The sequence below is a fragment of the Diplotaxodon limnothrissa genome, linkage group LG13 (genome assembly GCF_057381915.1).
Source record: "Diplotaxodon limnothrissa isolate DT_005_m linkage group LG13, D_limnothrissa_male_GT1.1, whole genome shotgun sequence".
NCBI lineage: Eukaryota > Metazoa > Chordata > Actinopteri > Cichliformes > Cichlidae > Diplotaxodon > Diplotaxodon limnothrissa.
This window is the reverse complement of record NC_140608.1, coordinates 28,030,731-28,048,257: the sequence shown is the minus strand read 5'-3', so window position 1 is coordinate 28,048,257 and position 17,527 is coordinate 28,030,731. Positions and strand designations below refer to the sequence as shown.

At 38.6% G+C, this 17,527-nt stretch overlaps 1 protein-coding gene across 1 annotated transcript in view; it reads left to right on the top strand.

Annotated features, from left to right (window-relative positions):
- ttc27 (tetratricopeptide repeat domain 27) overlaps positions 1 to 17,527 on the top strand; it is an 82,106-nt gene that overhangs the window by 33,301 nt on the left and 31,278 nt on the right. The window contains exons 9-11 of the mRNA XM_085369606.1: positions 396 to 462; positions 8,790 to 8,903; positions 13,074 to 13,169. Coding sequence (XP_085225732.1) covers positions 396 to 462; positions 8,790 to 8,903; positions 13,074 to 13,169 — 277 coding nt within the window. The remainder of the gene's footprint in view (positions 1 to 395; positions 463 to 8,789; positions 8,904 to 13,073; positions 13,170 to 17,527) is intronic.

The window sequence follows — 17,527 nt, the reverse complement described above, 5'->3', positions numbered from 1 at the left end:
CTGTGTTCATGACCCGGATGGGGCTCTGGTGGCTCTTGGATGGTGTTTTTCTGGCGGCTGCCTGGAGGGTCTGTTTTGGTGGACGTAGGACACTGGCCTGGTAGCCTAGCTGCCCCAGGGTGGGTCTGGGGCAAGCTTGGAGACTTGGGGTTCTGGGGGTGCTCTGCCTCTCTGCTGGGACTCTGATAACAAAAGGTTATCAAAAATAAAACAGGAAATAGGCATGGGAAACTAAACGGGGGCAAAGCCGAAAACACCGGGTCAACGACCCAAATTCCCTGACACACCGAGGGGATCTGGTTAATTAAAGCTCAAGTTACCAGTTGTTTTACTTGTTAAATAGGATATTTGTATTAATCTTTCCACTATTTATTCACAAATATTTTTGTCTGCAGCACTGACTTCCAGAAGAATAACCCTGTGCACAAACTAACAGAAGAAGAACTCCTGGCCTTCACGTCTGTAAGTCATTGTTTACTTTTTTATGACCAGCATTGTAAGTTTTCCCTGTAATACTAAAGAGAAATGACTTTGGTAGTATGCCTTGCCTTTTTTAACCCAGCCGACACATACACTCCTCTGATTAACAGTGAAACTTAGAATTAACAAAATGAAAAATAATGCAGCAGTGTATAAATCACTATTTGGGCCTCATTCATCTTGCTTATACAGGCAATAAATAAGATATGTACAACCAGACTTGCAGTTAGATTGGTAAACATCCTAAATGTAAGTTTTTCAGCAGAGTGCTGAAAATATCGTCGTACCAGCAAATTGAAGTGGACATACAAACATAAGCCACAATACAAAAATGATGAAATGGCTCACCCAAAGGTGAGCAGTAAGAAAGCTGAGCTCATGTTGAGGGAAACGTAACCATAAATCTTTAGGGACACTCCCAAAAACAACCAGTAATTTTTATGAAGGCAATTCCTGAAAACTTTAATGGAACTTTTTGTAGTGGCAGACAAACTGTAGTGGGACCACTACTACGATTTTATCGTTATGATGATGTTAGTTGGAAGATATAATTACACGCTAATCAATGTATATTCATGAGTACAACATAATTGTTTAATTAAATAACCTAAAAATCCCTTTTTAAATAAAGCTGTATTTGAGATGAATATTGTCACCATAATTCACTCTGGAGAGCATGCACGTCTTCAAAACTTCAAACCTTAGCTTTGCTGTAATTATTTGGTTAGCCACTAGGATGCACTTTAAATTTGTACTTGGCAAAAAGAAGCAACAAATACTGTACTGGTGGGATTATTGAATAGTTCAGTGTGTCCTACTAGTTGTTCTGGCTTGCTTAAGCCTGATAATAACGCTTTTGTTTCCTTTCATGAGGTCTTGGAACACATTAGATTTGATTGTTAAAATGACACATTGTCACATTCTCACCACTGGTCCTAATATAATGATTCAGTCTTTGTCACTATGGCTGTAAATTGACACAGCACTGTTATTTACACTTAGGATATGAGTGGTTGTAACTTTTTGAGCTCATGATATGTAAGACTTTGTTTTGCAAAGAAAGTAAATTGGAAATACTAGAAAGAAGAGTATGTGGCAGTCAAAGTCAGATCAGAACAGCTGCTCTGTATTTCTTTGAAAAATGTTAATTACTTTGTCCTGTACCTACATTTTTAATCCTGGTGCATTACCTGAAATCCTAACAAGATAAGGCAATATGCAAGTCTGCGTGTCCATGTTTATTGGTGCTATCCAATTGGAAACAAATATATTTGTGGGTACATTTGTACTATGCCAGTGGTTATTCTCTGTTCATCACTTTTCTTTGAAGTTGAGCAGTAGTTATTATGAAGCCAGCTGTGTATACAAAATAAGATGGCAGCATATCTGTGTCTCACTGCGTTGGCTGGAAATGCTGCTGCAAGCAGCTGCTGGCTCTGTGGGCAGGCATCTTCCCAGCCTACATGTAGATCCAGGAATCTGCAGGCTGGTTAGATGGTTGTCACATGTCTGGCTGTCTTCGTCGATACCTGAATCCTATCACCTTACTAGAAGAACATCTCTCAGCACTGCTAATGTGTCAGTTATTACAGGAGCTTTTCGCCCATGATTTGAGTGTAACAGGGAATATTACAGGCACTAATAATAAGCTGCACAAAAATCAACCGAGTTGTTTCATCTCTGCAGTGAAACTTTGAATTCATTCTAGAGAGAAGCTTATGAGACTTTGGCAGCTTGTGTAGGGTTCAGGCAGCAGTATCACAGGGATTGATGATGCACCTCAGCAAACTACCAGCTGCTGGAAACCCAACAAAGAGGATTTAAGGATCTGACTTGTGTCTAGGTTCCAGTTAGGACCATTATATCTATATCCCTTTCATCTCTGCAAACATGCTTCCTCACAGATCTCTCTGTCTGATCTCTATTTCTGCACCACTCGTACATCAGAACACTGCATAGTAAATATGTCAGGTTTTTTTTATTATTTTTTTAAGAAAAACAATGATCTTCAAAAACAAAAAGAGACCGTAAATGTAGCAATACGGATTTATTTATTGCCCTGGCTTTAATTCAATAAATCTGTTAATTTTGGAGAACTGTACCAAAGCACGTGTACGGTAGGTGACAAGGCTCTGCCCTACCATCCGAACAGAAATCTTTATGCAGATCGATGCGTTTGCAGGACATGAATTATGCTGGAAGAAGGGTAAATTGGCCTGACTCCCTTTGCAACTGAAGAAGGTGAAAGCCTGGCCCACAATAAGAGTTCATGGTATTCTGCAGTTAATGAATAAATTGAACCTCATCTCAGGGTTGCAGTAAAAACTCACACAGGTCTTATTCCCATGTGACACAGCCTGATGTCTCCTCTCACATCCAGATGTTTGTTCAGCCCCAGTCTACTCTTTGCAGCATTACACACTGTCCTAAATGCCTCTCACATTAACTCAGTTTTGATCACCATACTCAGTACCTACAAAAATAAATACATAAATTTAGTTTAAGTATAACCTGCTCCCAAGCAAACCTGTCTCCTCATAACAGAGTCTCAGTTTCTTGTCGACAGCTGTCTGCTGTATTGAATCTGTCCCTATCGGACTTCATCAGTCTCTCAAATTGTTGTATTGTAATTTTGACCCCCTCTTCATTTCATTGTGGGTATTTGTTTATGCACAATAGGAGTGAATGATATGTAGTAATGATATGCAACAAGGACACTGCTTTCAGTTTGTACGCATCTTTAAGGTTCTAAAAAGCATCGAGTTTGGACGGGTTTTACTACTTGTAATTATGAAGTATGCAACATTTTTTTCTAAGCTTTTTTTCTGTTACTCCAAAGCATTCAGTCAAACATAACAGAAAATAATCAATATAATAAGTGGATTTAGTCGTCACCATCAAAACTTCCTCTGTCTTCTCGTTGCTGTTAAGAAACACCCATTTGCGTCAGGAGCGACATGACAAACGCTTTGGATGCTTTATCGTTTGATTTTTTTTTAAATTGCTCAACGATTGATGTTGGTAGAGGAATAACTGCATAATTAGGACAATTTACTGTTGCATTAATGACTCCAGCAAGACTTGCTAAGCATCCACAAAGATCATTAGTGTTTGTTTATCTCACCTCGAACCATGTATCTCTTTTATCACGCATTTCCATTGTCATAAATATACAGTGTGTAGAAAGTTACTGTTGTATAACTTGTTCTGATTAAAGATGAGTCGAGACATGAATTCAGATGAAAAGCTTCAGTCGTCTCTCTCTGACCTCTACCTACCAGTAAATCTGCTGAACACACCCTCCCCGCTTTCCCTTTAATCAGCTCATCTAAAGCTAAACCACTAAGCTGTGCCAGCTATTATACAGCAGATTATCACCACAGCACACAGATAAAGACTTTGTGGCTGTAATAGGTTTTAATAATTAGGTGTTCTCACTAAAGCTTGCTGCTTGATTTCCCACTACAGTGCACAGCAGACAGGCGAGCCCTGTGCTTATTTCAGCTACAGAAGAAGAGGAAAAAGAAAGTTACTCTTGTGTGCATTTCCACAGTGCTGCGGTACAACCGCAACGCCAAATAATTTGGGAATTAAAATGTTTTTTAAAACGGCAACAATTTGCAGAACATATATATTCTATAATAGAGCATTAGAAATATATTAAATGTTTAAAATGTGTTACGTTTGAGAGGTGTTCAGATGTAAGTAGGTTAACTGACAACAGGTCACTGACGTGTTTGCAGTTTAGAGAGGCTGTATTTATGAATGAGCAGAAGAACCTGTATCTACAGATTGGGAATTCATTTCAGAATGTCATTCAACATAATAAAGAAGACTTTAAATTTTTATGTCATCATATATGATAGATCATCAGATATTCAGAGTGTCTGTATTAAAAAAATAAATAAATGAGAATATCTAAAAATCAGTGGCTGCCCATGATCTTTGGGTCCTCAGGCAGCACTGCATTAGGAAGAAAAACATCATCCTGCTATGCAGACACTGCATGTGTTCACGAACCCTTCCAGAAGGTATCGTCTGTGCCATCCAAAAGCTCTATCATGCAAATAACAAACCAGATGGGAACATGATCCAGAAATGCTGCCCTCTTCTCTGGGCCAAAGCTCGAAGTAACACATGCTCCCATCTGGGGAAGGCCTTGCATATTTAATCAATACAATGCTAAACACAGCATCTATAACAACATCATGGCTTCATAGTAAAAGAGTCTGACTGCTGAACTGGCTTAACTGCACCAAACCATTTGGGCATCATGAAATAAAAAAGCGCCGTGAGACGACCCAGGATTGTTGAGCAGGTAAAATCTTTCGTCAGACTAGAATCTGACAACATTTCAGAGCAGCTGCTGGAAAGCTTTTATAAAAAGAAGGTATTTTTCCAATAATGGTAAACTCTCTCAGTTCAAATGTTTGGTATGGTTTCGGTCTTCTATTGTAAGGGAAAATGTGTTTACGAGATTTGCAGATCATTGCATTCTGTTTCAATTAATTTATTTTTTAAAATTTGTTAATTTATTCCTATATTCATAAATACTAATGACGTACTAATTTTGAAGGATAGCGTGGTGTGTTCAGATTTTTCTGGATTACTTTGTACTTCTATTGTGTTACAGACTTTATTAACAGCATATAGCTGCTAACTGTACCTCTGACTGTTAACAGGTGGGCTTTTTTATGTTGAGATTATAATGTCTAAAATCTATGCAAATATAGACGAAAGGTATGCACCGAAATATTTAGTGTTCATGGAGAGCAGCTCTTATTTTATGATGGTGCTGAACATGAGCTTCTAAGTCTTGCTTAGAAATCATCATATTTCATTAAGTTTTAGTCTTCTTAGAATCTCACTCTGTACATCCATCTGATTCAGTAACTAACTTTTAATGCTAAGTAAGTGCCAAAAAAATACAAGTCAAAAATGGCACTCAAAAGAGAATAGCACCATTAATACTCACACAGTGTGGACTGGATTAAAATCACAGACCATGTAATAATAAAGTCCTTCCACTTTCCAACAGAGAAATAAATCTTGTCCAAAAGAAGCTTGGATGGCAGCTTCGAATATAGACTGATTAATTATACAATAAATTTTCAAGTATTGATTGAATTACTCCATTTTTTTTTTTTAAAGCTTTTTATTCTTCAGTTTTCCTGTCACTGTTTCCTACTTGAAACATTAATCAAGATATGGAACAAGTTTAATCTTGAACTGTTTGTAAAATTCATTCCCTAACCCATCTGGGCCTGGACTCTTACCATTTTTTAATAAACCAATAGATTTAATAATTTCTTCCTTTGTAATCTTGGCATTCAAAATCTTGCGACCCACCTGATCTAACACAGGGAGGTCACACTTATCTAAAAAGTCCTGCATATCTTTAGGCCCTGCAGTGGAATGAGAAGTATAGAGAGATTCATAAAACTGTCTAAAGTTATCATTAATGTCTTTATGTGATGTAACCAGGTTTCCATTGCGTGATCTAATTTTGTGAATCATTCTGTTAGTTGTTAGCTGTTAACTAACAGGGCTAGTTGTTAGCTAGCCCTGTTAGCTAACAACTTATGTTAGCTAGACAGCCACATAAGTTGTTAGCTGTCTAGCTAACAACTTATGTGGCTTGTCCCCAAATTCAAAGTACTTCTGTCTTACAAAGGTGAACGCTCTATTAATGTTGCTGGTTAGTATTTGATTTAGTTCATATTTTAGTGCACAAATAGTGTTGTACTTATCTAAAGAGGGAGCCCTTGCATTATTGGCGTCCAAATCGTGGATCATTTTCTTCCAATTTTAACTGTTCTAGTTTATTATTTTTATTCTGTGAGGCCTGATATGATATTATGCACCCCCTGATATAGGCTTTAAACGTTTCCTATAATATATCAGGTGAGATTTCGGCATTATCGTTTATATCGAAAAATAAAGAGGTCTGAGAGTTTATATACTGTTGAAATTTTAAATCGCTCAGTAGTTGTGGGTCAAATCTCCAATTCCTATATGCTTTTGTGAAGTTGCTAAGTGCAAAGGAGCAGGTGACAGGGCAATGATCAGAGATAATAATATTGTGATAGGTTATGTTACGAACAAGGGAGAGCATTTCTCCATCTACCAGAAAATAGTCAATCCTTGAATAAACGTTATGTGCAGAAGAGTGGAAAGAATACTCTACCTGATGGATTTAAAGTTCTCCACACATCACAAATATTCATATTGTTCATATATGTTTTAATAAAGTTGCTACCTTTACACAATGTGTTTTTTTTTTTTTTTTTTCTTTTTGGAGAGGGATTTATCTAAGTATGGGTCTAACACTAAATCAAAATCACCTCCAATTATTAAATTATTATTAGGTATATCCGGAATTAAGCTGAAAACCTTTCTATAAAACTCTGGGTCATCATGGTTAGGTCCATAAATGTTCAGTAGAATAATCGGAATGGCGTGCAGCTCCCCGGTCACTAATACATATCTACCATTCTTATCAGCTATAGTGGAAGTGTGCCTGAACGGAGTATCTTTCTTAATTAATATAGCTACCCCTCTGGTTTTAGCAGAAAATGTTGAGTAATACACCTGATTAATCCATCTACACCCAAGTTTATTATGAGCAGCAATTTTCAGATGAGTTTCTTGTAAAAAGATAATATCCGCTTTAAGAGATTTCAAGTGTGATAACACTTTGCCTCTCTTAACAGGCTCATTTACACCTTTAACATTCCATGTACAAAAGGTCAGATCCACACTCTTTTCATTTCCATTTCCATTGTCTTGCATTTGAATAAATTAAGGCGGCTTAATTCTGGTGCTCTCCATACTTCTGCAGTCAAGATATGGGCCCCAACCCTCACCCCCCACCGCCCTCCCCATGTATAACCATAACAAAACAAACTCGTAAGCAGTGCATCCCCGCCCATACAGTCCCAACTGAAAATAAAAATAAAAACAAAAGATCTGAAGGGATGCGGTAACAAAAACTAAGCTTACCAAAATACTACTTGATTAATAAGATTGCAATTAGACCTAAAGTTCAGGTTCCACCAGAATAATATAGTATATGCTGTAAAGGTCAAAAAGGTGAACCTATTATTGTTTATGTAGCACACTGTGCATTCACAGTGCATTCAATTATGACTGTACTTTTGTTTCTGCAGCATGGCTCAGTGCAAGGCAGCTTTTGGAGAATATTCTAAACTGGAATGATACTGGGACAATACTTGCACAGACTGAAAAACCTAAAAGCAAAGAGATCTTTTTTGGGTTTAGCTGCCAAACTATATACTGATGTCTAATCTTCACTTTGATCATCGTCTAGTTTAATACTTACACCCAGAATCAGAAGCGAGATCCATCTGTGACAACCTTTAAAGTTGTGCACATTTATATACACAACATGTAACAGTAATAACTTGAATACTGGAGGAACAAATATTGTATAATCCACTTTATTTTGAAACAGACCAACACAGATCAGTTTATAGTTTACAATTCAATCCCTGTCTTATCTATTTTAGTAGTGCATATGGATGCATTCTGAGCTTATTATTAAAGCTGCAGAATTTGATAAGGAAAAAAAAGACAATTCTGACCTAATAATGTTAGGTTATTAATGTTATTATTTGTCTGTACTGTTTTATACTGTTTATACTAAAATCATGAGTACTATACTTCATTTGTCATCTGTAAGCTATGATTTTTGGGGCAAAGCATCCTTTAACTTATATGCTTGTGTTTAAAAGAAAACTTGGTTATGCATCAATTTACTTCTTGTTCAGAAGGATGTCGGTAATTTGAAGTGCTGAATGAGTGTGTCATGTTCCATATTCACCAATAAATAAAACACACACACACAGATTTGTTAATACAACAATCTTTGTATTGTCAGGTATATAAAGCTCTTGTATAGTTCTATGTTTGTGGGAAGGTAATGCCAGGTTTGCTTTTTCATTTGCTTCTTTTTTGTGTAATGTAATTGGTTTTATGGACTATGAATCTGGATTGATCTGCTTGCGTTTGCTTTTAAGGGTTTAATAGTTAGTAGAAAATAAAGAAAAATACTTTTTACGTACAAGTCACGTTTCATTCGGCCATACATACTTAAATGCATCCCTTCAATTCTATCCTTTGGACCTTTGGATTGAGCCACCTTCTGATTAGAGGATGAGGCACTATTTCCTGAGCTCCTTGGCTTTTGTCACCAGAATGATACTGTTGTTGCACACAATCATGTGTTCCTTGATGATGTGAATAAAGTGTTATCTTTGACCCTGTATTTTTCTTTTATTGTTCCGCAGTGTGTTTTGTCCGAACCCAAGTTTTGGCCAGTGCAAGTGTCAGCACTTTGCCTCAGGACGAAACTGGAAAAAGGAAAATCCCGATGTGTAGAAAGAGCCATGATGCAAACCCAGGTAAATATCTACTCGGGGTGGAAGGTCAAAATAAACAGAAAGCAGAGTGTGTGCAAGCGTCTGCCTGCCTTAATCAATCCAGCTTATTGTAGAAATGGCCATACAAGTCGCCCTGTTGAAATAAGATTCAGAGTCTCTTCCAGCACCACCACCTATCACACCATATGTCAAAAATAATGCCAGTCACTGCTATACAGACCCTTTCCAAAAAATTAAAATATCACAGAAAAGTTTATTTATTTCCAAAATTCCATTTAAAACGTTAAACTTTCATACATTTTGATTCAGGGCCCACAACTTAAACGATTTCAAGTACTTAGTTGTTTATTTGTACATCATTTGGGCTTCCTGCTCATAAAATCCACAAAAACAGGATTTCAAAAAATTAGAATACTGTGAAGACATCACCATTTACTTCTCAGTTTTTGCAGAAAGAAAAGATAGAAATTAGGATCACATCAAATCAATCAAAATGTTTGACTTATAATTTTGAAAGTACATCTTCAATACTTGGTTGGGAATCCCTTTGCGTTAATCATTACCTCGATGCGCCGTGGCATTGAGGCAATCAGCCTGTGGCATTGCCCGGTAGTTATGGAAGCCCAGATTTCCTTGATGCTTGCTGTCAGCTCTTCTTTGTTTTTGGGTCTGGTGGACCTCATTTCCCTCTTGATACCCCATATATTCTCAATGGGGTTTAGGTCTGGTGAGTTGGCTGGCCAGTCAAGCACTGTGATGGCATGGCCAGCAAACCAAGTTTTGGTGTTTCTGGCGGTATGGACAGGGGCCAGGTACTGCTGGAAGATGAAATCTGCATCTCCATACAGATCCTGAGCAGAAGGAATCATGAAGCCCTGTAAAACATTCTGGTAGACTGTTGCGGTGACCTTGGATTTAAGAAAGCAGAGTTTACCAACACCTGCACTGGACATTGCACCCCAAATCATAACTGACTGCGGATATTTCACTCTGGACCTCAAGCAGCTTGGGTTCTGTTCCTCACCTGTCTTCCTCCAAACACTTGGACCTTGATTCCCGAATGAAAGGCACTCTTTATTTTCATCGGAAAAGAGGACCTTTGACCACTGGCTAACAGTCCAGTCTATCTTCTCCTTGTCCCAGTTGAGTCGCTTCCGACGTTGGCTCAGACTCAGAAGTGGTTTTGAAGCTTTGACTCCTGCCTCGTTTCACTCTTTCTGGATCTCTGCCAGATTCTTGAATCTTCTGTCTGCCTGTTTTCATGGGTTTCATGAGCTCTAAGCTCAAATTATGTACAAATAAACAACTAAGTACTTGAAATCGTTTAAGTTGTGGGCCCTGAATCTATCATCTATGAAAGTTTAATGTTTTGAATGGAATTATGGAAATAAATAAACTTTTCCATGATATTCACATTTTTTGGAAAGGGTCTGTAAGTACAAACATTCCACCTCCAGTCCCAAGGAGGCAGACGGGGACATGAATCGTCTTGGAATTGGTAAAAACATTGTTCTTGTGACTTGTTTATTTTGGATAGTTTGTATTGTAACTGCATCTATCAGAAAAATGAATGTCATTCCAAAAACGTATGTAAGTTAGTAGTGTGCTACCTGCTGTCAGGAGATAACACCTGGTAACAGTCGTCTGAGTCATGATTTTTGATTGACTCACAATCAGCTGCACATCTGGAATGATGAGTGCTGCTCATCATGGGCTATGCAATGAGCTGTCAATAACAGAAATAATTTCCAATCAGCAAAGAGCAGAAATCTGCACCTGTAGTGGGCACAGGGCACTGGAGCAAAACTGGAGAATAGAAAACTGCAAACATGGATTAATGAACCCGTATTTCTGATATCCAAAATTGAGGCTCCATGAATTCATGGAGAAAGTCCAGGTTGCTGCTGTGATATGTTGAATGTTTTCTTGCCATTCTTCATACACCTAAATAATAACAAATCACTGGTTGAATCTCAATTCGTCAGTTTTTTGTTTGCTGTATTCACTTGGTTGTGGGCAGAGTGCAGCATCTTCTAAAGGCTTGTTTCATAAATGTGACAGTGGATATAAGTGGCCTCTTTGGTCACCTGATCACCTTTGGGGAGTGGTATGTTAGTGAAAACCATAGCAGGAAAATCAAAGGCCAGGTTTTCCACAGTACTCTGCGGATGCACATGCTTTCCTTATCTGCCCTGCCCAGATTTGGATAATTAAATCACAGCCCATTAAAAAAAGTTAATAATCATAAAGGTTTATCAAAGTTCAATTATCTAATTGAACTTTGAGTATTAATCTGAACTGCTTGAAATGAAGGAAGCTAGTTTTCTTGTTTTGTTTTTGAAGACAATTCGCGTATCATGGCAGAAGCTTCTAGAAGTTCTGCAGCCTTGATTTCATGAGTGGTTTTTGCTCTAGTGCAAGTCCATCCAAGGATACTGTTTGTTGCTGTGTTTTCATTTTGTGTGTAATCGTATCTGCCCATCTGTGAATGGTTTCGCCATCATGTTACAGAATAAGAAAATTAGTGTGACCACAAACAAAGTTAAGAGCCGCAGAGCTCTGCAGACTCACAGTCCCAGTGAGTTATTGAGTAACCTTGTTCTTTTTCTCTCCAAACAACCCTGAGCACAAACCAAACCATTAATGCTGCACAGCTCCAAATGTTACTGTGGATGTTGATCAATAACATCCCTGAAAGAGTGAGCACAAGGTGCATTATGGGTTTATTAAAAAAAAAAAAGCCACAAACGGAGGACTCGAGGACATAGTTTGCAGACAAGTCTTCCTTACAGAAGTAAAACGAGGCTGTTTTAGCTGCCACAGCCTGGGCTGGTAGAGAGTAAAGTTGTAAGCAGTGAATGTCATTTTTTAAGATGTATTTTGTGATTTTGTGTAGTTGGATTGGTTTCCTATAAAGGTCTCAAGCTTATTGAGCAAATAAAATGCACTTGGTTTCTATTTCATTCTATATGATGACATGCATCTAAATCAATTTGGCATGTAGTGTTGTTCTACGTTGTTTTGCTTGATTTTGGATAAATAATTCCAGTTCTCAAGATAAGGATCATCCATCAGTCTGCCCATCAGTCCGCTCTGAGATAATTTCTCTTTGAAAGCAGGCTAACAGGGTCTCTCAGATAAAATGGTTTTTGGCTTTTTTATGGAGGATCCTGGATGAGAGAGAAATGATCTCTCCAGAAGGTTATGGGACTACCCTTAGAGTCTCCTGACTGTTCGGTCTGCCTCCTACAAAGTGAAGAATCCACAAAGCATCCTGATCAGATGCCTTGACCTCCTCAGCTGTTTCTATCAGTGCAAAGCGGCAGTAGCTGTACTCCCTCCAAATGTGCGAGCTCCTCATCCTGCCTCTAAAGGCTGAGCCCAGGGAGCTTATTTTGACAGCTTTTATCCACAGCCTCATCCTTTTGGCCACTACGCAGAGCTTAAGAACATAACTGAGAGTTGGAACGTAGATCAAGCGGTAAATTGAGGGCTTCGTGTTCTAGCTCATGTTTATCTGTACCACAATGTCCTCATCACAGCAGATGCTGTGCTTCAACTCCCTCGGATGGGGCAGCAACTCTCCCACAACCCAAAACGAGCAATCAATTATTTAATTTAATAAAGTTGGCTTTCCACTGCCATTTTCTAATTTATTAGCAACAACTCTGTGTTTACAAAAACATTCCTCTTTACTTTTGTGTTTTTTATGTGTACCATTGGAGATAAACCACGTTTTTTGTATGGGGGGGACATTTAAAACGTGTCTCAATGATTTTAATTTGCTCATCTGATCAGTTTTGACCCTTTGGAAAAGATGCCAAGATTCTGCAAGGATGGTGGCAGAAGGAAACCACAAAACGTGTCTGTTTGTTCCTCCTTGCATTTTATTTAATTCAAAATCATAAAAGGAGAACGAACAGCTGTAGGCTACAAGAGTTGTGTTCACTATTTGCTCTTTGTCTCCATGAATGTTCCCTCTCATTGCCCATTTCATGCCTAATGACCCTGTAACCCTGTCAATGGCACAGAATATATACATATATTTGCACTGCTAGCAGTAAAGATACTGGTTACATCTTCAACTGATGGAAGTAATACTCAGTCATTTTGGGGGATGAACTCTGTTGTTACAGACTCTGCAGCACATTTTGTGGTTTCCTTCTTTATTTGAGTTTCTTTCTTTTCCAGGCAATAGTAGACCACTTTGAAGACAAGAGTTGTCCTGTGACGGAGCGCCTCAAAGTCTTTTACTGCTGCCAAGCACCACCCAGATGGGCTGTCCAGGTATTAGGTCCCTTTCTGTTTTTTTCCAAAACGTTCCGTCTGGTAAACTAAAAGGAAATTAACTAGCACTTTATTCACTTTGACTGTGAGAGTCTGTGTTTTTTAAAATTTATCATTAAAAAGATCTTTTGGACAGAGACTAATAATGTCACTGATGATACGAAACGATAATGTCTCGGTTAAGCATAGATTGAATAATTCGCATTAATGTCACATAAGTGCACCTGAGATGGAATACAATAACATTTTTGCTGTTATTTGGTCATAAACCTTGCCTTGATTGTTCTACCATAAGAAAAAGCGTCTGCTGTCCTTAAAACAAGAATTCACTAAACCGCTGACACGCCCCTTAGGCTTGCTGTTAAGGGTTTGAGAGCTACTTTCTAAATACTGTGAATGTTGTCACAGGGCTGACTTCATCCTCTTTCATTCCAGAGCTCATAGCTTGTATACTTAATGTTGTTGTTATCATACCTTGTCTTGTCCTATTCTAAATTCCTTTTTTGTTTCAAAATAAACTAAAGAAAAAGTAGAGATAACCAAAGTTATAATTAAGTTAACTCTTTAAGCATAGATAAGTGAATGGCAAATTAGATTAAAATTAATATTACATTTGGATTGAAATCAAGCGGTGTCATGCCCGTAACAGGGACAGAACAATACGACAAAAGGCCTCCAGGGCGGGGTGTAGGGGAAAAGAGCAGCTGTTCTAGTGCTTGCCCACGTGCTGCATTCTTCAAGTAGCAGCCTTGTCAAAGGTTATAATCAATAATGCTTAACTGCTGTTTGTTCTTGGCTAACAGAACGAAGAGCAATGCAACAATCAGCTCTGTTGGCTTTATCGTTGCCATTCTTTTGGCATGCTTGGAACATTTTTGGTCACCAGTAACAAATAGCTTACATCACCTTATGATTCTGGTGGGTGTACCACTAGAACACTGGTACTGGTCACTGCTGGCACAATGTTCAAAGAAAACACTAAACACAAGACAGTTCAGCTGTTATTTATAATGAAGATTCTTTGCCTTTAATAAGAATTCAAGTGCCTTAATTCTCATGGCATAGTTACATTTAACCACAAAGTCTCTTACATGACATCATCTGTTTACATAATTCAACCAAGGCAGATATCTGGTCAATAAGCCAATTTCCTCTTGGCCAGCACGTTAAGGCATTAAAATGTAATGTAGACAAATATTTATCATTGTCTGAGACAAATCTTTCCACCTCTCTGGCAGGTCGTCCTTAGCTTATATAGTTCTCATGAGATCTCATACGTTTTTTTGGCTATTGAGAAATGTTTGTGATAATATTTGATTCTGCGGTCAGAGCTTCTATTCATCTGCATTTCTAATGGAGGGGCACCTCTCAGCAGCACTCTCCTAATTTAAATTCTGACTCTCTCAAGAACAAACTTTATCACCCTGAAGTTCTTCTCTGCTTACTCAGCGCATGTGACATAATTGTTATTATACTGGATTAAATTTTAAAAGAAAATCCACTCCTTGCTGCCACATTGTCTGTTAAGATTTCCAGTTTGCTAACGTACACATCCGCTCTACAGTCTTAAAGAGAACATCAGCTACTTGTAATGATATGATGATTTTATTTCATAGAGAACATGACAAAAACAGAAAAGCACCGAGTGACAACAGCTTGATTGTTGTAAAAACGTTCATCTAACTTACATACTTAAAAACCGTGTATGTAAATAACTTTTTTGGCTGCATACATACTGTGATGCTCAATTCAGATAAAAAAAAAACATTAGAACTCCGAGATGTCAGGTTAAGGAGTAAGCATGATATTACCTATATTACGTTAGTTCTTCCATAATAGAACTAGAAAGGAGTGTTGCATACCACTGTTTAAGGTTTCTTGTTTGCTAGAGTAACAAAAGTTGCCCCCATATCTGTATCAAAAACTCTAATGTCACCTTTAATCCCATTGTAAAGTTATAGCGAGTTACTGGATGTAGAAGCACTTTATGTGTATGGGAATTTTATACTAGATTGATAGTTGACCTCTGGAGTTCACACCTTAACCACACCTGTACACCTTAAGCACTTTATCTGCCTTGCATCCATGGCCAATTTAGAATCAATAGTTTACTTAACGTGCATGTCATTAGGCTGTGGGAGGATGGAGTTCAGAGGAGGCCAGAGGACTCGGAGGAAGCCCACTCAGTCACAGGGAAAACTCCACATCAGAGTGGCCCAGCTGGGCAAATTGGCCACATTTTGATAAATAAATTGCACCTGAAAAGGAGAAACTAGCTGTGACATATTTTGATAAAATCTTTGCCTCTTTGTGTCTATGTTGCACCATTAAGCAAGTGATCAGCCAGATCCAGCTGACATTATTGCCAGCAGTGTTGTCCCAGGTAGGGTAAGGAAAGAGAAGAGGTTGAATAGGCAGTAATAGAAAGATTGAAGTAGGAGGAGTGTTGGAGAAAGGGAGAAATCAGTTTGGGAGGAAACATCACACAGGCAGCCGGTAATAACTGATAACAGCAATGAAGTTGGAATTGAAGAGTCTGTATTACCGTCTGGGGAGCTGAAAGTCTGTTGAGGAGGAGGATTGCAGCAGGTACTGCAATGCATTTTTCTGCCGGGGGTGGCTTTCTGCTTTTTCCGTCTCACACTTCGTTTTCATGACAAGCCATTTCATTTTTATGCCTTTAGGGTGAGGCCATTTTTATAGTTTACTTACAGCTGGTTTTGCACATTTCTGGTCAATAACCACACATCAGGTAGTGTATATTTTACATTGCTACTAACCAGTTTCTAAAGCATGCCATCAGTTGCTTCCCTATGTTTCACTGATTTCCATTAATTTCATGGTACTTTAAAAACTTGTGATTTCTTACAGTGGTGAGGTTGGATCTTCACTCATGTCTTTTACACTGTTTTCAAGCCTGCCTGATGGATGTACAGTAGTTGGCGCATCATACTATTGTAATGTCTTACAGATGAGTGTGGATGGTTACAAAAAAATTGCAGACACCCAAATGTCTGAACCCGGCGTAAAAATGTCTTAAAACTTGCATTTTTCTTTAAAAAAAAATATATAAAAAATCAGCATGTGGCTGGTCTGTGACCATAGCAAATATTTTCCTGTTCAGTTTATCAGTATAACTGTCGTTTTGTAAATTACGATAACTATTCATCATAAATGAGAATAAAACAATAGAGTCTTCCTGTCTTCTTTCCCATAAGTCTACAACTGCTAGAAGCACTTTCATATTATATTTCTCCATGCTAACGCTAACACAGGTCACACAGAACTAACTAACACAGTGAAATTGAATGTAGATAGATTATTTATTTATATACACACACATACATGCATATGTGTGTGTGTGTGTGTGTGTGTGTGTGTGTGTGTATATATATATATATATATATATATATATATATATATATAGATATATATATAGATATATATATATAGATATATATATAGATATATATAGATATATATAGAGAGAGAGAGAGCTGGATAGCGTAGTGGTTAGACTACACGCCTTTGGAACAGAGGATCGCAAGTTCGATTCCTGCCTGGGGCGTCTGTATCCAGTAAGGGTCCTAAGGCTAGACCCCCTATGCTAAGCAAGCCTACCGCAGACATGAGCGAGACAGATAAATATGAAGGCATGCCGGCTCGGACGTCGCCCGGATCAACAAGGTCCGCGTCAGGTGTTGAGGAACCAGGGCACCCTGGCGAAAAGTGGGCTACTGGAACAAGAAGGCATCGGTGGGCAAGAGACGAAAACAGGGCGTTGTTGGAATGCTACTACGCAAGTAACCCCGGCGGAAGGGGCTACATGAATAGGATGACGGACCTATGGATTCTTCGATACCCAACATCCACAATGACGGCGAAACAACTAGTAGCTCAGTGTTCCAACATTCGAAAGAAGGGACTGCTCTCACAGCTAGAGATTGACGAGGTACAACACAAATGCTACGGCAAGGAGGAGTCAGGACGCCAGGTCAGGGGGGAGATATCATCACCCCCACCCGAGATTGGGTACATAGCCCCAAGTGCGATAGGAGAAGGATCGTTGAGTGCGAGAGGAACTGACCTGAAAAATAGGATAATGGCCAAGCTTGAAACCTGGATACCCCGTAGCCGGTTACCAAGATTACGTGAAGTACCCTCAGAAGGTCTGCTAGATGATGTTAATGCAGCACTACGGGCAATACCTACAACCACGATTACCGACACTAACAAGCTGATCTACAATACGGCAGCAGTGATCAGTGAGATGCTTGGCTACAAGTTGAACAGCCACAAGGGGCAGTACCCTCCATGGAGAAGGAGGCTAGAGGGCAAGATCAAAGTAGCACGGAGGG